The 24132-nt window shown below is 40.6% G+C and overlaps 1 protein-coding gene across 4 annotated transcripts in view; it reads left to right on the forward strand.

The window, feature by feature from the left end:
- Positions 1 to 519: 519 nt before the first annotated feature.
- The window catches only part of UBE2E2 (ubiquitin conjugating enzyme E2 E2), a 212509-nt gene continuing 188896 nt past the window's right edge, over positions 520 to 24132 (forward strand). The window contains exons 1-3 of one of the 4 annotated variants that reach the window (XM_015281797.4): positions 520 to 818; positions 3988 to 4176; positions 11846 to 11896. In XM_015281797.4, the coding sequence (XP_015137283.1) occupies positions 4001 to 4176; positions 11846 to 11896 (227 nt within the window). In that variant the 5' untranslated portion in view covers positions 520 to 818; positions 3988 to 4000. The remainder of the gene's footprint in view (positions 819 to 3987; positions 4177 to 11845; positions 11897 to 24132) is intronic. The other 3 variants (XM_040696250.2, XM_015281799.4, XM_046937680.1) reach the window with 3 other exon arrangements.

Genomic DNA, 24132 nt, shown 5'->3' on the forward strand with positions numbered 1-24132 from the left:
GGGACGGGGCGGCGGCGCAGAGCACCAGAGGGGGGTTCGCTCCACTCGCAGCAGTGTCACCCCAGAGCATACCCGCACCTGAGCGCGGATCCGCCGGGCCCCGCACGTCTCCTGCCGCCCGCGTGGACGTGCACCGGAGGGGGGGGTGAGGGGGGGGCGGGCGGGCAGGAGCCGGGGGAACAAAGGAAAAGAGGAGCAAAGAAAGTTGGAGCCGCGCGGTCGCCCCCGCTCCGCGCTGTCGCCGTCGGCCACAGAGACCCCCGCGGATCCCTCGGTTCACCCCCCCCCCCCGCACCCCGCCGCCTCGTCCTTCCTCGTCGCTCCGCCCGCCCCGCCCCGGGCTTCCCTTTAACGCGCGCTCCCGCCGCCAGCTCTGCCCCCTTTCCCCACACCCTCTCCGAAAGCGCGCGCACGCGCACCCGTCCCCCCGCCCCTCCCTCAGCGGCCGGGCTAATTGGCTGCCGGGCGCGCGCGCGGTGCTCGGGGAGGGGGCCTGGCGCGAGCGCGCGCGGAGGCGTCGGCGTCGGGGACGCGCGCGCGCGGCGACAGCGGCTTCACTTCTGTTCGGGCAGCGGGGGCAGGAGCGGCGGCGGTAGAGGCGGCGCGGGCAGCGGCCGCCGCTCGGCTCGGAAAGGGGAAAAAGGGCAGAAAGAAGAAAGGGAGCGCAGCGGGCGGGCGGCAGGCAGCGCGGGGCGGGCTCATGACTCAGTGAGCGGCCGCTGCCCCCCGCCAGCCCCTCGCCCGGCCGCAGCCGGGGCCGCCGCTACGGATCGTCCCGCCGCCCGCGCCTCGCGCCAGCCGGAGAGCCCCGCGCACAGGTAGCGGCCCCCCACCCCCGTGACCGACCCCCGCAACCTCCGGCCCCTGCCTCCATCCCCAGCACCCCTCCCCCGCCCCGCCCCCGGCCCCATCTGCCCCCGGTGCCCTCTAGCAACTGTCCGCTCTCCGTTCGCACTCCTCGCCCCCCCCCATCCCACCCCCGACCCCACCGTTAGCGTACTCCCCTCCCCCCCCCCCCCCCCCCCCCGGTGCCCCCTGCCGTGCCCCGACGCCGCCCTCCCGCAGTCCCCTCCGTGTCCCGGTGCGAGTCGGGCCGGGGCGCCCCCCCGTGTGCCCCCTCCCGTGGCCGTGGGCCCGCAGCCGGCCCCGGGGCTCCGGGTGATGAAGATGAGGATGACTCTCTCAGCCCGCCTTTGCTCGCGGGAAATCAAGACCTCAGACGGAGGCAACCCCGCGGACTAACCCCCCTCTCCTCCCTCCGACCCCCCCCCCCAGCCCCCCCGGGACCCGCCTGGATCCCTTGCCTCGGCCGCAGGGTTTACGGGGGGCACTCCTTGTGTCTACGTGTTTGTTTTCCCTTCTGAGAAGGCGGGGAGGGAGGGAAGTGCCCGGGGCTGACTGTGACCGAGGCAGCTCCTCCGGAGCTCCTCCGTTTACAATCCCCGCTCCTAATCCCAGCCCTGCTGAATCATCCCGGGGGAAGCAGGCGGGCTCCCGGTCTCTGCCCTCCCGTTCCTTTTCGGGGTGCGGGGAGGGAGGTCGGGACCCCCGAGGAGGACGTCCGCACGCCTTGCTCGCCCCTCGGGCACGCTGCTGCTCTCGGCTCCGAGCAGCGCCCAGCGCTTCCCAACCCTCTCGTGGCGCCGAGATGCTTTCCCAGCGCTGTCATCCGCCGCTCGGTGTTTTTTTTCCATTCTCTTATTTGTTCGTCTGTTTGTCTGCCTCCTGAGTTTGAGTTGCGAGTGTGTGACTCGGGGCCCTTCGGAAGGCACTCGGAGCGCGGCACGGAGCATCCCTTCAGCCGTGCCACATTTCACTGCGGCTATCGGGAGGAGAGAGCGTGGGGGGAGAGCCCGGGGGTGTCACGGAGAGAAGGGGGGAAATCAGGAGGCAGCCAGACATCAAATGACAGATTCAAGCATTTTCCTGCTGTAAATGCTGGCATTACATGTTACAGTAATTATATGCTCAGGGCTACTGTTACAGTGTTTGTCTGCTGGATAGTAACCTGAACTTAACCCAGCAATGCAGTTGGTTTGGGATAATAGTAATATTTATAGCCGAGATTATTTGCAGCAGATGTCCCATGCATGCAGGCTTCGTTAAATATGTTTTTAACTTTCTGATAAAGAGTGTGTATGTACATCAGGAAGGGAATTTTCTCCTGGAAATGAGATGTGTTAAGCAAAGTCCAGAACTAAAATCTAAAGTAAATAAAGGCCATCAAAAGTGCTATTGAAAGAGATCAGGTGGTATTTTCACTGTATGCAGAAGCAAAGAAAACAGGTACCTACAACCAAAATTGCACTGTCGTTATTAAATGCATATTTTGACTTGTCAGAATATGGTACTTCTGTGCTCCATTACCTCTACATCTTCAGTTTGTTTTATCTTTCCATCTGACAAGCAGGAGATAAATACAGAGGCATTAACCCATGTAAATATGTGCACTGTGCTCAGTATCATCTTGTAGCTGTGCCGTGGGGAAGGTTGTTCTGCTAAGAATGAACGATTTCTTACTTTAATTTTAGGAGTCGAACCCGCTGTTATTTCAGTTGTTTTATGCAGCGAAGCGTAAATTTGTTTGATATAAATTTATGCAAGAAGATATGTTTCAAAAAAAAACACCATTTTCAAAAACTGAAACCAAATGTAGCATAAGCAGAATAAGGGAAAACTCATCCCATATCCATCGCTTGCTATTCCTTGTAGCGTCTAAATCTTGAACGTCTCAGGCTTGCAGGTTCTCCTTTTTGTTTAGCTTCATAAATAAGACGATAAATAAATAAAGAAAGAAAGAACAGCCTTAGCCTTCTCCCTGGAGATTATAAATGGATAATCGCCAAGGTGAATAGTTTGGCTCTTCAGTTTTGATGGTGTCTGTACCTATGTGAAAGGGCAAGCAGGTGGAAGCTCACGGCAGTACAAACCTCTGGAGCAGACTCTGGATTCGGTCAGATTCAATCAGAAAACCTCCCCGATGTGCTGGCTTGTGTGGATGTGAGCAAGGGATGTTGAGGCCTGCGTGCCTTGAAGGTGGCTCCTTTGCTGTAGAGGAGGGCAGATAACATGCCCCTATCAGTTCCAGATTGGGCCTTAGAGATACGGGGGGTTTTGTTTGTTGGTTTGGGGGTTGTTTGTTTGCAATTTTCTCATGGATGTCTGCCCTTCATTAGAATGCTTTGAGATGTCCTAACAGCTGTAACTCCTCATCTGCCATAGTGTAATACTATTTAAAATGGAGGAAATAGCGAGAATAGCTAACTGGGATCTGAAGTGTGGGTGTAAATCGTGAACTCGACTTCTGGAAGCACGCTGGGGTTTCTTGTAGCTTGTGTTCCCTGACGGCTTTGTTGCCTCGTGGCAGAGAACACTTTGTGTATCCCCACCCAGGGTGCTTACCGCTCTAGAAGCATTGCATTTAGTAAACACTAACAGTTCTGTCTTAGTGCCTTTTGGTTCTGCAACTGTTTCCATCCAGCGTGCCAAGATGTGGAGTTTGTAATGTGGAAACCCAGGTTATAGACTTGGAATGAACCCACAGATTTATTTCATATGGGATAGCAGAGTCTTCAGATAGCGGTAGCTCTGGGTTTTTAATGAACGCTGTGAGATGTGAGCTGGTGGCACACTGATGAGAAAATTAACTTAGGATATGACCAAGGGGTGGGAAAATCTCATTTGTGTCAATGGTGTAATGCTCATGCAATTGTGTTTTGTGCTTAGCTGCAGTAACTTGTGATTATCATAAATAATAAATCCATCATCTCTTCATATATATTTGTTATGGAATTTGAAATGACCAACTCCCGAATTACTGTTAAGGTGTTTATGGCAAAACTCTTCGGTACTGAGATGATTGAAGTGCTGTAATGCACGTGTTTCAGTGTGGAGACACAGATCTTGTGTGTTATTTCCTCCTGCAAGAAATACTGTTGGACTGCTTCTTCCGGAAAAGCTGACTTTTGTGGTTTGTGTTTGGTTCAGTGCAGCATCTGCCATGTCTGCGGAGGGGCAGAGAGTTGATGACAGTCCGAGCACCAGTGGAGGCAGCTCTGATGGAGATCAGCGCGAAGGTGTTCAGCCCGAACAAGAAAGGGAGCAAGTTCAACCCAAGAAAAAAGAGGGCAAAATATCAAGCAAAACAGCTGCTAAGCTGTCAACTAGTGCTAAAAGGTACGGTGTTCCTTCTGTCTTTTTCTCGCCCTTTCTCGTTTTTCAGCTGGCCATCAGATGTTATGTGCTGGTTCGATATATTCATTTTCTTACTGTTTTATTGTAGCACTACTATGTCAGTGTAATAGTCTTCTGAGGCTGGTCACGATAACGAGACCTGTATATTTTTTTTTCCTTTCTTTGACAAATTGGCTCTTTCACATGGTTTTAATAGTAGCCTGCATGATAAAAGCTGACATTTTTTTATTGCTAGTAAAACTCAGACAGTTTTGTAGCCTTATAAAATACATCTCTGTATGTGTATGTATGACTGATGTTGAAACTTGTCAGTGTAACTTACAGTTAATTAACCATAAACATTTCAGACAGTTCAGTAACTCAGCATGTTAGGACTACCGTAATACCTATTGCTGTAAAGTACTGCGTTCCCTTTTCCCAGATGGTCAGGTCAGAGACATTGAAGTGAACAACAAATGCATGTTGGTTTCATTACTTTAAACTGTGGTCTGTTTTAATACCTATTTCTTTAGCATCTCTTTACTTCTTGAGAGGAAAAGTGGATTTGTGGAATAGCTATTGAAATTATCCTTGTGGAATTGTGTTGGAAGGGACCCTTAGATGTTATCTAGTCCAACTCCCCAGCCATGAATAGGGACTCCTACAGATAGCTCAGGGTGCTCAGAGCCCTGTCCAGCCTGACATTGAATGTTTCCAAGACATTTATATGGTCGTGTTCATTTCCAGATAATGACTGTCATGTTTGGTCCGGGCTCAGGGAACTTAGTGCTCCATCGGTACTTACTGGTGTTAGTCCAGGTAACAGAGTTCAGATGGGATTACAGTGGTTGTAGTTAAACACTTAGCAGAATCTGATGAGATCAGTTTTGCAGACTGTCCCAGATCCTGTTTTTCACTAATTCAGGGCAGTGTGAACTGCGAGAAAAAAACACTGGGGGTGTGCTGCTGTGCAGAAAAAAGAATTGCACACAGTCTCTCACAAAAAAGGAGAAGCATCAAGGCCCTTTTGCTGTGATTTATAACATTCTCCTATGTGTCTACATCTCATCAAGATTCCAGCCTATGTCTTGGTTTCTTCTGTCCCTTACTGTTTGTGTACTTCTCTCTCCTGGACTCTCTTGTCTTTCCAGTGTGTTATTAGCATGCTCCTCTCCTGCCCCAGGCACCTCCCTTGCAGTCAGCCTCCGTGAGGCCTTTGCCTTTTCTCCTTCCGCAGCAAGATGCTTTCTCAAGACCCATTCCTAATATGATTCTGTTCAGAGATGACCTAGTTGTATTGGTTATAGGATAGCCAGCAGAGCTTGCCAAGGTTTCTTTTTATGACAAATAGAAAAAGAAGTTTAAAAAAAGAAAAGAAAAGAAAGAAACAAAACACAAAACCAAAAGCTTTCTCTTCAAGCCATAGTGCTACTCATTCAGTTAATTCCTGCAGTAGTCATAGTTTCTGGGCTTCTTCTCTTCTGCCTGCTTGCTGCTATTGTTGTTTTTTAGTATAAGGAATATTGGACTAGACAGGATTGTGAAGGTCTCAAATCCAATTTTTAACATTTTTTAGAGAAGAGTCTGAACTTTGTACAATGTCTGATGTGATGACTGTGATTCTGACAAGGGCCTGTGGACACTATCCTATTAAAAAATTAATAATGATATGTCAGAAATTGGTCTATTAATCTTAGCTTTGCATCTTCAAAGCTTACAGCTTTTATCAACATGCATTTCACAGTGATAAAATTACTTAAACCTTTTAAAGTTTAATCATATCTGCTTATGATTCTGCTGAAACTAATTATGCCAGTTGCTGACATCAGTACATTTGCTGGTTAGACTCTAACGAGAGTTTCACGTTTACTAATATTGAAGAAAAGCCTTTGATTATGCATTTTTAAAAGCTGAGATGATTTATAAAAGTATAAGGCTTCTGTAGATAAGCACACAATAAATAACACTTGATAAATGTATTTTCAGGAGTGCTGGTTGTCGTAAAGCTGGGGAAGAATCACAGCGATGTGGTCTTTACAGCAGCATAGTTTAGTTTTTATAGTTGTGTGGTCTATTCAGTAGTTTTGTCAGCATGTTACAGGAACGTTATCCTCACTGTAAACATTCTTAATCTGATCTGGTGTTTTGTGTAACAGGTTTTGTTTCTTTGCTTTTTGATTAAAAATGGTAAAATGTCAAGAGAGGAAAATCTGAAATTAAAGGATGAGGAAAATCTGAAATTAAAGAGGAATAATAGGAGAGGAGTAACATCAAAGAAAGGAAAATATATTAGCACGTCTCATGCCGATGATGTTTTGTATAGTCTGTTTCTGTAACACTTTTTTCATTAGAAATGAATAATATCATGAGAATAAGGCATAATCATAAGGTGAGAATATTCAATTGAATATAGTTTTTGACCATTAGTGTTTTTACAATTGAAACAAATTGAAGTAATTCAGCTGTCCTTCGCGGGGGGGGAGGGGGGGGGGGAGACTGGATATGTGCTCAGCAACTTTTGCCTTCGTTAGCTTTTGAATGCTGTGGTTTTCATGGCATTACACTAAGGTGACAGCAATCTTCACTGAGTTAAAACAGTCAACTCTGCTAACATCAGTAAAAATCCTAACAACAGAGAGAACAATAATCAAGGAATTTTGACCAAAGCCTCAACTTCTGTTTAGAACAGAGAATGCTAGCAAGTTAATATAGCACTGGAGGTAAATCGTTCCCTGGTTTAATTCAGACTATGGGCTTCATTCTAACCTGAATTTGGAAGCCACATTTTTCCACCTGAAGAGACCTTCCTTGCATACAGAAATGTAATACAGTATTTTTGAATTACTTTATGCTACCTAGATTAGAATTAATAATTTTTTCATTTATAGTTGGCATAAATTCTTTTCTACTTTTTAACTGTGTGGTTATGTAGACAATTAGATCTACTTTTAAACAATTTTCAGTAGTATTGACTGCATATAAATCAAGGTTTAGCAGAGGTGCTTTTCACTTGCGTAAACACCCTGCTATCATGCCTTATGCAGGAGTGTGCTGCTTTAGCAATTTAGTACTTTTCGAAATGGTTTTGTTATGAAGGATATGTGAGGCTGGCTGCCTGTATTTAAGTGGCAGTAATTTTGTTTTTCTTCTGTTAGCTTCACTATAGGTGACATCAAGAAGGCAGAATGCCTGCACGTGCAGTCCTTCTCTGTTAATACTTTTAAGGTTAGCCACTATACAGGTGTAATAGCTTACAGCATATGTCGTACAGTTTCCGGTCCTTCAATTTTCCTCACCCAGAGGGCATCACCCTAAATAGCAACCTTTCTTACCTAACATGTCAAGATTGAGAAACTCACTGCATATCACAATTACAGTTCAGACATGGAATTGAATTGCTGTCCTTGAAAACAGCAGGCATCTTGTTACCTCTTAAGCAGCAAATCTTAGCCTGACCTTTGAATTGAGAGAAGTGTAACCATTCTTGGCTGACACAGTAGCTCGACAAATAAATGTATTGTTTTGCTCCTGAAGTTGATAGTTGAAAATCTGTCAACCTGAGTGTCCAGTCCAGGATTTCTTTTTATAAATATCTGTGCTTACAATGAATTGTGAACTTTAAAGTTCACAGTTGTAGGTTTTCCATTGTTGTTTGTTTTTTTTTTTTTTTTTTAATTGAAAGAAGGAGTATCTACCAGCTAATAGGTTACATTTGTTAGAAATCAAACTACAATGAGCTTCTTTTTTAGTTCTTTTTTTTTTTTTTTAACTTTTTTTCTCAGGCTGACCATGGTAGAAAAATGGATTGTTCTTTCTTACAAGAATTGTCCTTGCTGTTTACATGTGTATCTAACGTGATGGTTGAATGTTTTTCTTCTTTGAGCATGAATCTAACCATCTTTGGATAAATTTCCTGCTCAGTCACAGTTTCAGCAAGATTGAAATTTATACCATTTCTTAGTATTTCCTGAATAACCTGTACTTCAGTATGGAGTATTGGTTCGTGACATTTCCATGAGTACAGAGGCATGTATTCTAGAAAAGTAGATGTGGTAAAGTAGGTTATTGTCAGATAGTCCTTTTTTGCTTCTTTTTCTTGTAATCCTATTGGGAAATCTTCTAACATGTTCAGTTGTTCCTTAGCTTTAGCAAACTTTAACTGTTCCATGAAGGAAACAACAGACAGTCCCCCTAGGCTTGGAACACCAGTAAATATATGTCTGTGAGAATTAATAATATTTGAAATCCACAATGTACACTCGTGCTTCTGAAGTTAGGGGAAGATTAACCTTTGCACTATTACTTGAAGGCAAGTATGTTTGTTCTTTCCCATTAGTAAAATGGAGGGAAAACATGGTAATATAAAATTACTATATTTATATAGTTATATGGAGAGAGGAAGACTGACAAACAGAGGTCAGACGATGTCTTTTAAGATCAAACAAAGAACAACAGATCTGACGATGCAGGTTAAATGTCCTGCGTGTACAGCTCAGAGCTTTGATTACTAGGGCAACTTTTACCTCCCCACTCGCAATATGTCGTAAACCAGTATGTCATTAGTTTATATATACACACACATTGTATATTTAATCATTTTAATATAGAATCTTTTTTACTTTACAATAACATAAATGTACTGAGCCAGAAAATCCAAAGGAAAAAGTGCCAGAGAGGACCATGCAAAAATATGTGGGTTTTTGGTTTTTGGTTTTTTTTTTTTGTTTTGTTTTGCTTGAGGCCACATAGGCTCACGGTGAATCCTCTGTGGTCAGTGAAGGAAATGAGGCACATCTTCGCCTGTGCCAGATGCTGAAGGCAACTCAATGGAGATTTTAAGCCAGTGCCAGAGCAGTGGAATAACTCATGCAGACAAAGGCTAGCTTGCGTGTTGGAGGTCTCTATCAGAGCAAGGCTCTCTGGGATGTTATCTGATGATTTAATTGTAACTTTGAATGCCATGACATGTGAGCAAGCTATTGCATGTCGGCTGCTCTACAGAAACTGTTTATGAATGTGCTCCCAGCATGAATGCCAGGTAAATTAAAGTTATAACAAACGAGGTATAAGGCGTATATATTGTTTTGGGAATGGCACGGAGCAGGAGAATAGGCATGAACAGTTTGCTGAGTATGATGTTAATGTTGCAGCTTTTTGTGTAAAAATAAGCACAAATGAAATGTTTCTTTATTTTAGATACTTTCTAAAGCAATTAAGACTTTTGAGCATAAATAGACAGTATCATCTGATCAGTTCTTATTGCTTGAAACAGCAAGGTGTGTTGTTCTTGCTTCCTGAATCACAGGAAAAGCTCAATCTTGGACCATTCCAGTGCTGTTAGCATTTGAAATTGAAATTTATTTATTTTTATTAAACTAGAACAGAGGGAGAAAAAAACAGGAGATTCTACCCATTTATTTTCAGAGTGGAAGTGAAATGGATTCAGATTTAGGAGGATGAATGGAAGGTTTTTGGTCTAGGACTTTGGCTATATTTGCCAACCCATTCTTGGTGTCTCAAGGACACATCATAATGCAATGAAATATTAACTGCTCCTATTTTCATATGAACAGCAAAGGAATAATCCCTGACTCCAGAATTTTAATGCCATGATTCTCTAATCTACCAGAAGTTAGAAGCAGTTTGTAGAAGAGGCAGATAAACCTATAAAAAGTGAAATTGGTGGAGATTTCATGATACTTACATTTCCTGTGTTTTGGAATTGTGATACAGTAAATTAGGAAAACATGACAAAACTTTGCCATGGACAGAAGAAATACTTTAAGCATCTCCCATAGATGTAAGGTGAGAAAATATTGGTGGTAGGTGGACAATTGGGCTGGATGATCTTGGAGGCCTTTTACAACATTGGTGATTCTATGATTCTAAGATCTCCTCCCTGTTGAAAGGTGCAAATAGTCAGGGTAGTTTAAATACAGTAAGTTTTTTAAACAGTGTTTGGTGTACTTAGACTTCAGTAATCAGATTTTTCCTTTTAAAAAATATGTTGGACTTGCAGTGTTACCATGAGTTTCTGCAAATATTGATTAAGCAGTCTGTGTTTGTATCTTTCCAAGAGAGAAATGATGCTTACTGGGGAAATTCTACTTCCTGGAGATGTAAATATTTCAGTGAATAGAATAAGCAAATAAACATTCAATTTCTTCCTGTCTACAGGAATAACTGGTGCCTATATGTAGGGTTGGGGTGGACAGGGGTTGGAAGAAAAGTTAGTGTGTCTGAAAGACTGTTTTTTCTTTTCAACTGCATTAGTAGGTAGAAGTAATATTCTTTATTAGCAAATCTTAACAATGTATGTCCCGATTATTTCAGAAGGTAATTGCTAAAGAGCTGGAGTTTCTGGTTCACACCAGTTTCCTCTACAGTCTTCTGTTTGTTGATTCTTTACAGCCATAAAACCAACTCACACTGGCAAAATGGGAACTTTAATAGTGTCTGTGAGACTCCTTAGCATGTAAGATTGTATTTAGATCTTGAAATTATAGAGGATTAGTGTAAATTGGTCATTTCCTTTTGTTGTATGTGAACATTTATTTTGATATATCTTTTTTTTTTGGTCAGATATTATGTGCAAAAAGGGTGGCAGTCATTTTGAACTGGATGCGTATGTACTTCATGTCAGATCTGAGATCTTAGATTGCGACTTGAGTACTTATGCAAGGAACTTGAGTGAGTGCTGTTGTGCAGTTTTTCTTAGTGTGAGGCATAAAATAAACTGTAATCTGCATCTGTACTATATGACATCTTGTGCAGGAGGAATAGAGAAGAAAATATTGAGGGTACACTTTCTTTTCCTTCCTCTTTCTAAACATTTATGGGTTTTTTGCCCTGAAATAGCCTATAAAAAGGCCTTGGGACATAGTTTATAGATGACAATTGCACTTCTACATATGGCTTGGTAACTGTAAGCTCCTACAAATTCCCGTGGAATTTCTGTGAGCTCCTATCCTTCATGTTTGATCTTCTCTGTAGGTGAAGATGCTCACTGCCATGCAGACAGTAGCACAAAGAGAAGGATCCATACTGCCAGATATGAAGCAGAACAAGAATCCAAGTGCTTGGCATGGTAGCACAGGCCTGAAGAGCATCCAAATCCTTCACAACTGTGTTGTAGTGCCTAAAGGAGGAGCTCCAGCAGGGTGCTGGTAACTAAGAGGCACCTGCTGGGTGCATGCTGCAAGCAGGCCTTTATCAGTGGCCTGGAGCACATGGCAGGGCACTGTGCTGGTCTTCAGATGACAACAGTCTGAGGGGAGCAGGGCTACTGCCCAGTGGGACCTAGGCTGAGAGGCAGATAGATGGGGGGTAAACAGAAGAGTATGGCATATGAGGTGTTTAGTTGTGTAGCTGAGCAAAGGAGCTGAGCACACCAATCCACAGGTAGAGCAGGATTTTCTAGGCATCTGTACATGGAACAGTTAGTCCAGGACTTAGATGCTCACATTTGTGGTTCTTTTTTTTTTAAGTTTTGAGTTTTAGCATTTTGATCTTGAGCAGTTTCATGAAATCTTACAGCATCAACTTTCTATTAGCAATGTCAAGAATTATATTTTATCATAATTGACTGCTGTAGAATTGTTCATAAGGTTGAAAGAAATATTTTGCAAAAGTAAGTCCTGATAATATCCTTTTTTTTTTTTTTCCTCTTAAGGATTCAGAAAGAACTTGCAGAAATTACATTAGACCCTCCTCCAAACTGTAGGTAAGATCACATGGATTTTATTAATTTAGAATATGGAAATGGAAAATATGGTATCATGGAAATTTTATAGAGGACTGTGGTAAACTTAGCCATTGCTTTGTGCTAATTGGCAGTTCTTGAATAGAAGAGAATAGATGACATGTTTTCCTATGTATGGAGAATTGATACGATGCACTTTCTGGTAACAGAAGTAATGGTAAAAGCTGATGAAATACACAATGTGTTAATAGATGCAGGGTAAAAATTGAATTGTATTTCATTTGAGGTATTAAATCAACAGCATTTTGTTTGATTCTGTAAGATGTAATCTTGATGGCAGTTACTGGTATGTTTGATTCCTTTTTCTTGCGAATTGTTAACACGCTGTGAATATAATGGAGAAGGAAAAATGTTACATGCACAAACTATTATTAATCTTCTGATGGAGTTTCTGGTGATCCATTATGATATGCAGTGGAAATGTCTTGAAATAGAGGCCATAATCATATATCCTTACTCTGTGCTTGCTTGTTCTTTTTTTGTCAGGTACATTGACTTAGGGTGTGCTTAAAACCTTCTTTGAAATGGTTGATGAGGCGGGCCTAGAAAACTTTGCTGCCTTGCGGCCAGGCAGTGTGCTGTTGCTTACAGATGGCCATCTTGGGTTTCTTCTCTGTTGGCTTGACATGTGGTCAGCCCTGTGGTGATGCAGTGGGTGTAAGGTGGGAGGGGGCAGATCCATCTAGTCCTGCCCACTGATTCCAATGGGTGTGGTTGTCCTGTTGGTGTGGTAAAAGGAAAGATGGAGAGATGACATGCAGCTTTCACAATGAATCCCAGTACATTTTGGTACTGTATTAACTAAGCAACTGGTGGTAAAATGGCAGTCAGCTTTATTGTTTTGGTCTCTTGACAAAAGCATGTGTGAGGAAGCATTTGAATGAGAGTTGATGTGATTGTGCTGTGTCTGAAGATGTAAGTCAAGTGGCTATGTATTAAAGTACTGCATAGTGAAGTAGCCTTGCAATAAAAGCATTCAAAGAGTATTTCAGTCAATTAGGATGAACAGTTCCTTGCTAGATAAAACATTTTAATAGCTAAGCTGTTCTGTCATACTTACGACCATGTGTGAGTCTTCAATCACATCAAAGCTGTTTCAAATGGCAGATCTTTACTTAGGTGTTGATGACTGATGCCTATTAGTGGATTGGTTTGCTGAGATGAATGTAAAACTTCAGTCTGTTGTAGAAGAATGCGTAACACTTTGAACTGAGTCTACAAGACATACAGTATTTACAGCAGCATCATTTCTTCTTGTTTCTGAATCCTTCCCTTTGTAACAAAGCAGTTGTTTCAGTGCACAAGATACTGTTGTTTGCTTTTCTTTTGCTAGCAAATGTAAAGTGAGTTGGCTGTTGTATTGGAAAGCCCTTTTGTGACTTGCAATTAAAAAGAGGGAGCTGGAGATTTCCTGTTTGGTTTTCTGTTTGGTTGGTTGGCTTGGTTTTGAATTATTTACACTAATGCTAAAATAGCAATAAAATGTGCTGTGTGATGATCTGAAAACTCAAAAAAACTGCATTTTACTTTGTGCATCTGCTGTTTTTAACACAGTTCTTAAGATAAAGAATTATTTCATGTTGTGATCCTGATAGATAACCATTAGTAACTTTACTATTAGCAAATATGTTTTACAGTCAATACAAAATCACTTCATTTAGTTTTATGCTCTGTTGACAAAGTCTAAACAGTTTTTTCATTTGAACTTCATCTATTTTCTATTATAGTTAAACATTACAAAATAAATACATCAGCCAGGCATGGTTCTTCAGCATAATGTAGAAAGCCAAGCTGTGACAGTGTATATCTTACCCTAAAATATTGATACATGCTTTCTTGGTTTTAGTAAAATTTAGGTCATTGTTGTAAGAGGAGTTATTTTCTATTAAATCATATTTCATAAAGATAAGCTCCTTACAACTGAAAGCTACTTAAAATGGTTGCGATTCCAGCCTACCTTTGCTATGTGTCCTCTTTTATTTAATAGGGAGTTGTGTGTATAAAATAAATGATTGGGCAATAACAGTGTGATAAAGCTCAGAATTAAATGTCACCAGATGTGAAGGAAAACTATAATTCAGGAATACTATGTTTTTTAGGAACTTCAGTAGGCAGGATATTGAGCTGAATTGGAACTTGCGTGAAATGTTGTAAGATATGCTGTAAGACTTTCAGTTGACTGCAGCAAGTCAGAACTTCAGGTTTTTCTCTTTCTGGAAATAAAAAGCAAATGGAGCGGTTTCTGTAGTACAGAAGCATCTCTTAATGGCATGGTTGGCTACAGAGTCAATACAAGCTCCCAGGGAGTTACAGCTTCCACTTCTGCAGCAGCTGCAGTGTTAACACTTCCCCCTCCTCATCCCCCACAAAGAGAATAGGCTATGTAATCTTGTTTGCCTGAAAGACCAAAAAAAAAAAAAAGTCTTGCTCACACATGTGCTTTGTAGTTGGCAGATTATCTTTGCTTTGACTTGCAGCATCTTTCCAAAATGTGGAAAGCTGTGGATTTTGGAGTTCCTAAAAGGGGGGGAAAAAGAAGTATAGATCTGTCACGTTGGGCTTTAAAAGAGGAATTAATGTTATAAAATGTCAGGGTTGCCTGCTTTCCTAGGTTTTGTATTTTGTATTCTGCAGTTTGTATTCTGGGCAATGAAGGGAGTCCTATCGTCAAACTTTGGATCATCCCCTAGGACTGAGAATATATAATGTACTATGTGTCAAAAAGTCAGGTTGGGGGCTGTGTGGGAGTTGAGTGGTATAATCATTGCTATTTTCGGAGGAAGGCATGTCATAAAAGAGTCAGTTATTCTTCACATCTTGCAGAAAGAACTGAATGTTTTCTACTATGTGCTTCCCCCCCTTTACTTTTGTGTAGAGCTTAATTTACAGTAAAGGAAAGTCAAGAATGCTAAGCAGGTACATTTGTGTTTTAAATCTGCAGCATTGTCACATTTTAGTTTGTCAGGAGACAATATAGCTAAATTGTAGAGATTTTGCACTCATCTCTTTTTTTTTCCTCCTTACTGAGACACCACAGCTTGATTGCTAAAATGTTGTACATCTCATCCCTCAGAGTGATACAGAGTATACCTTTTCTCGAGGGTGATAAAAACCTCATCCTTAGGTATCATTTTCATATATTACACTGCGGGAATATAGGAACTGTCGGAAACCCCACCTAAATAATGCTTTTTAAAACTTTCCCATATTTTGGACTGTCTTGTCAAAGGTGGCAGATTTCATAAAATAAATCTTCTATTGCTGGAGTTGTGTACTATTTCCCTTCTTGCTGGCAAGAGAACGTCTCTATGACACCTTATACCAGTTGTTCATGTGAGAGAATAATATCTGGAAAGCGTTTAATGTGTTTTTAGCTTCTCTCAATCTGAACTTTACTGCTCAAAACAAGGAGAGCTGGCATAAAGCATATGGCAGATCTCTGTGAACACCACTTAGGGCAACTGCTCAGAATTTTCCTACTAAGTCACTGTATCTCCCTATCTTCCTCCTCATGTTTTCTTCAGATGTCCTCTAGGATAGGTGTCTGTCTCCATTCTTCTCTTTTCTGTGTATTTCTTACAATTCCTTTTATGTGCATTCATTTTATTTCTTTTTCCCTGCATCAAAATGGGTAATGCATGAGGCTCAGAAACATACTTTAAATGGCTGTGCAGCTGTCAATTTAAATTGACAGATATGCATTCCAAAATAATCAATGTAAAGCCCTGTTTGTAGCCTTATCTCTTCTATTCATTTGGAATTATTACATTAATTTGTTGCTTGCTCTACTATCTGAAAAACTGATAAACAACCAACGTATCCAATCCTCATATTTTGGCTGTGAAAGCCAATCGCACAGAAAGGATTGCTAAAGCACAATTCCTCTTGTGGTGATGTAGGTAAGAGTGAATTGGCTTGGCTTGGATGGAGAGGTCAGTGTGCCTTATGGATGCCTCTTGCACTATTAACAACTGCCTTGAAGTTGATATTCCTGCTCAGTATTGCTCTGGCTTTGTTTTTGTTCAAATGGTGAAGCCATGATCCTTACAGCTGTAAGGAATTACATGAGTCCCATCCATCTAAGATCTTCTCTTGGGCCCATTTGTTTAAAGGCTTGCCTAGTAGTACTTAAAATCTAAGGAGATGACACAGGTGTTGGTACCAGGAAACAAATGTTAGCACAATTTCACACGAAGGCCAGAGGGAAAAGATTGTCAGCATCACTTCACAATGTGGAGTGATAGAAGGAACTTCAAAGGAGGTCATCCTCTCTTCCCCATGTTCATGCTCAAATGCAAAGATGTGGATGCTCACATAGTTTTACAGCGTGAGCAAAAAGATGCCTTACTATTTTCTGTTGTTGTTGTTTGCTTGCTTCTTTCTTTGTTTTTTAGATTCTGTGCTCGCAAGATCAGTTTGTTTTGGAAGGTGGTAGGGAATTTCTGGATAATCATGATTTCCTGTGTTTCTTTAAAATATGGGAATAAATGTGAAATGATTTGGATAGACAGAGGGAATGCAAAGACAATATCTCTGGTGCTGGAAGGATTCTGTTTTTAAAGCAGTTTGCTCAGTCTTTGTGTCTTTCTGTTTTGGTTAGTCTGCTGTAAACTGCACTGAGTTCACATACCTAATGACTTTGCTCATCTTTGCATCTGCTTGAATAGTGACCACCTCCTGTTCCACTGCCTTTAGGTGCCTGCAGCATTCACACTATTTTCCATACGATGCTGCCTTGCTTTGTAACCAAAGAGGAAAGGTGGCACATCTGTACTTGCTGGTTCACAGCTGAAACTCTGGGAGCACTGAGTGTGGTCAGCATCATATTAACGGTTGTTGTGTCACTTAGGGGTATGGGAGTAGCTTAAAAGAAAGCTTCATCCTTTTTCTTCTGTCAGTGGTTTTACTAAAACCACTGAGAATCTGGGTGCCAAATTCAGGTGGGAAAAAAGTCTCCTAAGTTGAAACATATTTGTTATAAGCAGCTGCCAGTGATTTTTGATTGTATAAGTTAGGGATGTATCAGTCTGTTGCCATAGGCACATGACAGTGATGCCAATGTGTGCACGAGATGAAAACTGGAATAAGGAATGCTTTCTTTGAACGTTTTTCCTCTCAAACATTTCCAGCTTCTTTGGCAGGAATCTGGGCTCTCTTCCCATTCCACTGCATTACCCATGGAGTTTACCTTCTGCCCATACAGGCTTACTTTCATCCACTCCTAGTTTGCTGTAACCTTACAGTGAAAATCAGATATAGTTCTGTATAACTCCTCCTGGCTGGATCTCTTTAAAGCCTACAACAGATAGCAAAAATTTATCTGAAAGATAAGCATAGGAGCAGTGATATTAATGTGCAGAATCCTGTTGTTTTAAATCTATGAGGTATCAGCATTCATGTGAGAATAAGAGAATGAATTAAAAACCTGTTCAGCTGCCCGTTGCAATTACTTTATTTTTTAGCATTGCTTCAAAAGCATCAAAGAACGTGTCCCAAAAAACCATAAGTTAATGACCGCACTGGGATTATATTTTATCATGGCAACTATAATATTTTTTATTGCTTGAGTTAACTTGCCTTGTTTTTATAACTGGCGGCTATTTCAGATTTATTACCTTGATATCTTGAGGTACCTTGAATTAAAAGTGTCAGGTTACTTTTTAATGTGTAATCTTTTAATTTCTGTAGCTATTTTCTTTTAGGGCAGTGCAGGACAGTGTCCCTTGTGCTTTGAGATCTGAAGTATACAGCTCTGTTAAAAATATATATATATATCTAAAAATGCCTGCTTTAGACTGTAAAAGTGACTCAAAATGTTAAGGTGTATTATTCACAGAACAGCTCTTCTTAAAAATAGTGCACAACTACAAAGTAACGAACAGGATGACAGCACCCTCTGGTAACCTCCCAGAGTAACAATACCTGTATGTTACTCTACCAGTTCTCCCTGTTTTCAAATGATGACCACTTCCCTCTCAGAAGGAAAAGAGAAAAGTGTTTTAGAGAAGAATAAGAATGCTTCCAACAAGCACTGAGTCAGGGCAGATTTGTCAAAACAGTGTATCCCACAGCTTATCTTGTGGAACAGCTCAGACAGGTATGGGATGGGGATATGGGCATCATAACAAGAAGTCATGATGATTGTCCATTCCTTGGAGCAGAAAAGGGCACAAAAATGCCCCAAAAGAAGTTTATGATGGATTTGAAGGATCTACAGATCCTTGATATTTGTAATGTGCTTAGCATGTGGCATTAATAACGCTCTAGTTAAAATCCCAAAGTATGGGGAAGGTGGAGCAGATTATTATAACAAGGGTAAAACAAATATATCAACAAAAAATAAAGCCACTTTAATACTGCTAGTGTAGATAATTCCAAAGGGGGAAGTTTTACTTCCGGAGGGGTTATATCTGGTTCCAGCTGTTCTTTGTAAGTTACTCTGTTAGGAAGCATAATAAAGGCTGGCCAGACAGAATTTTTTGGACTAACGTCCCATAAATATTTCTTTTGGCCTTTTCTGTATATCTAAAAAAGAACTTTCCCTATGAGCATGGTTTATAACATACAAAATATTACATTTTTCTAATCTCTTCAACACAGCCTTCAAAAAAACACCGAAATCCAACCTCCCCCCACCAAACATTAAAATAAATGTGTCAGATAGTCAGTGCTTACCAGCAGGGGAAACAAAACCCCACTTGCTGAGACTCTGCATCATTTGTAAGAGATTTTGCAAAGAAGTATTTCAATTTGTAGCTTTAAAATTTAATTATCTTTTTTTTTTTTCTGGTGCGTTTCTTTTCCCTATTTCTAATTTCTAACTATAGCTCTGTGCTGTATGAAGACCGTGTGAGAGTCCATTTATTTGCAGAAATTTGATGGAGTTATTTGAAAGTGACTGCACTAAGTACTGTTGCATCAAACAAGCAGTCACTGCCATTTCATAATAATCATGTAAGAAACATGCTTTTATTAGCAACTCATTACCCTTTAGTAAATTACTCATTATTGAGCAAATGGGGGAAATGGAAGGTACTTTGTCTGTTGGTTAGGACTGACAGCATTACTGATAATGAAGTATTTGTTTCCTTAAATAAATGGCACAATCTCAGAAGCGCCCAATGCTGTTGAGTTCAGCGCACCCGTATTCGTTCAGAATTTGAGTTCTGATCTGTAATGTAATGCTGTAAAAAAAATATTCCTTTTCTAAGAAAACTTTAAAGGCATGTGAAGAAGTCAAGTTATTTCCCCACTGCCATTGTGTTATCTTTTACTCCTGTCGAGGAAAAATGAGAGGGGATTTTTTTTTCTGTATGTTTTTGTGTTGTTTCTCTCCTTCATCACTGGGAATCACTGGATAAAATAAATAAATTTCTCTCTTTGTTTCAACACCACAGTTCCCACAATCCTACAGCACTTTAACAGCTGTTAACATACGCACTTTATTCCTTTGCTTGGTTTGTTTGTTTGCTTTATTTTTACATGGGCATAACAGTCTGAGGCAATGCTATAATTTGTCTTTTATTCTTGTTATACTCCAAATGTGTGCAAATCTACAGTTAATAGCCTAAATTTAATGAAATTGTTTTCCAAAAATCTCCTGGCAGGGAAACTGCAGTTTAAGAATAAAAAGCCAGGATATAATAATGGAGAATGCTTTACAGTACTTCAGAAACAAACTCTGAAGCTGGTCTGTGTGCTGTTTTCTTGGTGTGCAATAAAACTTATTTATACTGTAGTTACACATTTGCAGCTTTGTTACAAGCTTTTTGGGCTATCTAATTGGCTGCAGCTTTGAATCATATCATAACGCATGCCAAATGTTGCTAATTACAATTAAGACATCTACTTGAAATAATCTTTGTTTTCATTTTCTCTGACAATTTATTTTTTCACTTATTTACATGCTTTTAATTTTTCATTTTAGCAGTTCTCGCAGCACTTTAATTTATTTTTGTTTCAAAGCTGTGGAATTGGATTAAACGGGGTTTTTTAAACACTTCCATGTTGCTTGGAAAGAAGCCAGTTACTGTGTATCGGCTTAATAGGAACCATGCTTAGCAGCGCCTCACATATGGCAGCTCGTGTTTGTGTGGTAAGGCATTATGTATTTTAAATATTACCTTTTATATGATAGTCAAATTTATGCCAGAATCTGAAGTTTCCTCTGATTAATGTTAACAAAAATAGAAGAGAGCCAACTGTTTCTGTTGTTTTTTTTTTTTTTTTACGGAGAAATATGTAATTAAATACATGATTTACTGTCTGCTATGCACAAAAGCCATAATTATGTGGCCTTTATTAACTTGAGATGTATGCTGTGCCTAAAGAAGGCTATAGGTGAGTGATAATATACTTTCTTGATGCTTTATAGCCTTTTAATGCTGTGAATATTGTGGAGGCTGAGATGGTGGTTCTGTAGCTAAGGCTAAAATAGAAAGGTTTGTGCTTAGTTTAGGAGTTATATTTGAAGAATAGGCTGCATGCTGTTACAGCAATTACTCTTTAAGTAACATCTGACACAACTGACAAACTCGGAGCTTAGATTATCCAAGTTGTTTTAAGTTTAAGGCTCAGTGTAGCATTTAAGAAAGCTGGAGCTTAACGTAGCCTTCATGAAATTTGGATCTTTTAAAAATGTTTATTTTGAAGTGCTTGAATGTAGTCATTCTATATAAAACTCAGTAGTGACTCTTCATAATGAAGTTTCTTTATCTGCAAATGTGAAGAAATAGTCAAAATTTCATTCTTTCGAATTGATTGCCTGTACAGATACTCTTCCATGAGGGGAGCGATTTCTATGTCATTACATTAGCTGATATTCAATTTAGCTTTCATTTAGGAGGCATTGGCAGTCACGACTGCTGAAAATCCCGATCCTAGATCTAAGGAAGGTGACTATCCTTCTTACTATAACTTTAAAACTTTAAAATCTCCAAAAGAAATTTTTTTCTTCTTATGACATCCGTGTTGTATTTTGTGTATCAGTTGTAATTATGTGGATAATGCATCAAAACATGTAGGTCATTTTCACGTCTTCTAATTCTAAAATGATGAAATAAATGTTTTATTAACTTACTATTTGTCTGCTAACATCCAAGAAGGCTGTGTTTAGGAGTTTACAATACTGGGCTAAAGAGATTTTTACTTATTTACTTTTTGAGTTTTTTATTACCATAGATGTGATCCAGAGGACCTAAAAATGCTGTAAATCCTCATTATTTAGTATCTTGGGCAGCCCACGTAAGATAAACATATGTATTACTTGTAAAGTTAAGCATATTATATCCCTTCAAAATCAGATGGATGGAATGTGAGTAATGCATTTAATTTTCAGATAAGTTTATGAATGAAATATTAGATGTCGGCCTAGCGCAGAATTTTAGATTTCTTGATATAAATAATTGATTGCTAAGCTGGTAGCTGTGGCATTTAGGCTAGGGTTGCAAACCTGGAAAGAAAATCAGTTTCAAATATGGGGCTTTGCAGCCAGGGTGGCTTCACAAGAAAATAGGTTTCAGAGCCATTACAGTTAATGCAATGCTTGTTTTTGCAGTAACAGAAAGTAACAGTGGATGGGATTTGTTGAAGTTTCTAGGTTAAACCATTGACTCGAGGTCAGCGGACTTGAATGTTACATGGGAATTTTGCCTAAGTCTATGCTGTGAAAGTACTCTGTTCCCATTATCTCAGAATTTGCTGGGTAGTTTGTGATGAATGGTGTTCCCAGCTGACTTTTTTAATGGAAGAGTGCCTGGCTTCTGACTGTCAGACAGGTGCTAGCCTTGATCTGTGTTTTAATGGGATAAGTCTATCTTTCTGCAGCAGGCACTGTAGGAACATGGCTTGCTCACTCACAGTTCACTATGGGAGCGTGGGTTCTGCTCTTTCCCCCCATGCAGGTGTGATTTGCTGGCTGGGCCAGCAGCATACCATCTGGCATCTCTTGCTTCCAGTCTGCCTCAGTGCCTGCCAAAATGGTCTTCAGGAGTTGCTTTGTGCCTAGGTACAACAAGCAGGTTCTTCATCTTGCCTCTCCCTTTCCTCAGATACTTGGATAAGCCCTGCCATAATTTGGCTCAGAGATAGTTGCCAGCCCCAGGGGAGCGGAGAAGTACTAAAAAAAACCAACCTCCAACACTCCCGGCCCCCAATTAGCTGTTTGTCTTATTTGTTTGTGTTATAGACCTGTCAGCTTATAAAAATATATATATATATATTTCTGAAAGAGGGCTTGCTTCACTGCCATATCTTATTCCCAGGAATGTCCTGTCGGTAGCAGTGAGAGCTGTAAAACACTTTGACACACAGTGTGCACGTTACAAAAAGGAAGTGTCATATCAAAAATGGCTGTAAACATTTTCACAGTCCCTTGTCAATGCAGGTTTGAAGGTGGGAAATTCTTAGAGATGATGACTCAATTTTCTTCTTTCCCTCCATGTCTGGGCTGCCTGGGAGGGAAGAAGCATCTCCGTAATGTGGCATTGCAATGGGCTGTTGTGGGCACCACTGCTGTAACCTGTCTGTCTGCGTACATCCTCCGCAGCCTTAACATGGTGGTTAGGCATTAATACAAGAGGAGTATTTTGAATTTTGATCCAGCATTAACGGAATTAAAGACTTTTTTTGATTTGTGAACTGTAGTTTTGAACAAAAAGGTCAGGTGATCGCGACTGTAGTGGGGATGGAAAGCTGCCTAACTGATAAACATCGCATTATCAACTCGAAAATCTCATTTGAGTCTCGAATTGCTGTAGTGTAAATCAGATTTAAATTCATGATTCAAGTATAATGACCTACTGCATTACGAACCTCCCTGAGAGATACTTAATTAATAATGTATAGTAACTCTGAGTGTATTAGTATACATGTATGGCATACATTTTCAGGTAGCCACAAACACAGCCTCAAAAGCTCACAGCACGACAGCTCTGGGATGACGTGTTTTAAGCTGTTCTGCAACAACCTGCTTTGCTCCTTGCCGAACACAAATAACTGAGGGATGACAGCTCTCTGTTTCAGTAGAATCTTTATGATTTATACGATAATGGTAATTCTATTCAGCTGCCAGTACAGAGCACTTTGCAGACTGATATCAAGGTTAATTGTCACTTTGAGAAGAAGTGAAGCACAGTCTGCCAACCTGATGCTCTGCTCAGCTGAGAAAGATAATTGTTATTCAAGTAGTATTTAAATGAGCTCAAATGCCGATAAATACACAACCAAAATATTTTATTTTTTTTCTCTCATGTTCATTCACTGTGCTAGAGAATGAGGTCATCGCTGTGTATAAACATCACTAATGGACGCCTTACTGAAAACATGCCATGTATTTACAAAACTGCAAGGAGTGGGTTTCCCTCAGTGTCGGCTGTGGGGAAATACTTTAAACTCAAGTTCCTCTTGTCAACACATCCGAATTCTTTTTTATGTCTGTGGTTGCTTTTCACAGCTGCGCTGTTACCTTATTTTTGGCTCCATATGCACCGGCACTCGACCTTACGGAGGCATCTGAGAGGCTTGCAGTTTGTGCTGTGCCTTGCAAGTTGAAAGCGTTGCTCTGTGCTCTGTGCATCTCATGCTGATTCTAAAGATAACTGTTTTTTTTTCCTCTAGATTTTGGGAATTGTAGGCAGTCTGGTAGCCAGAGAAGTGGTGTAGAAACAGGCAAATCTTACTAGATATACTTTTCTTTTTTAGTTCTTGGGAGCTGCGCCGCTTCCTTAGGGAGCTTCTCGTCCATATGAAACATCGTATTCATATATCCCAGAGATCCACAAGGCTCTTCCAAAACCTGGGACTGGCTATGTCCAATTTACATAACCCCATCCAACTTAATGCCTTCAAAATTTAGATTTTACAATGTAGATTTTCTTGTTGTGATATATTAATTTAATAGAATGCACATGCTTTGTTTCATCTGCTTTCCCTCTGGAGGATTTTCTATTATTATTATTCTTATGCTCTTTAAAAGTTATTAGCTGCAGAGTCTTTTAGCCTTGAGAATTGCTAATTCATTTCTGTGCAGCGATAGCTGCTGTTCTTTCCCACACTGCCACACTGAAATTACCCTTATTCACGTGAGAACCCTTGGGTTTCTGTTCAGTGATTTGTTTGGTTTTGCTAATAGTTCAATGAAGTGAGTTCTGTTCTTCTTCTTTTTTCTTTTCTTTTTTTAATGTATTAATTGGATGCTG

Source organism: Gallus gallus, chromosome 2 (assembly GCF_016699485.2).
Source record: "Gallus gallus isolate bGalGal1 chromosome 2, bGalGal1.mat.broiler.GRCg7b, whole genome shotgun sequence".
NCBI lineage: Eukaryota > Metazoa > Chordata > Aves > Galliformes > Phasianidae > Gallus > Gallus gallus.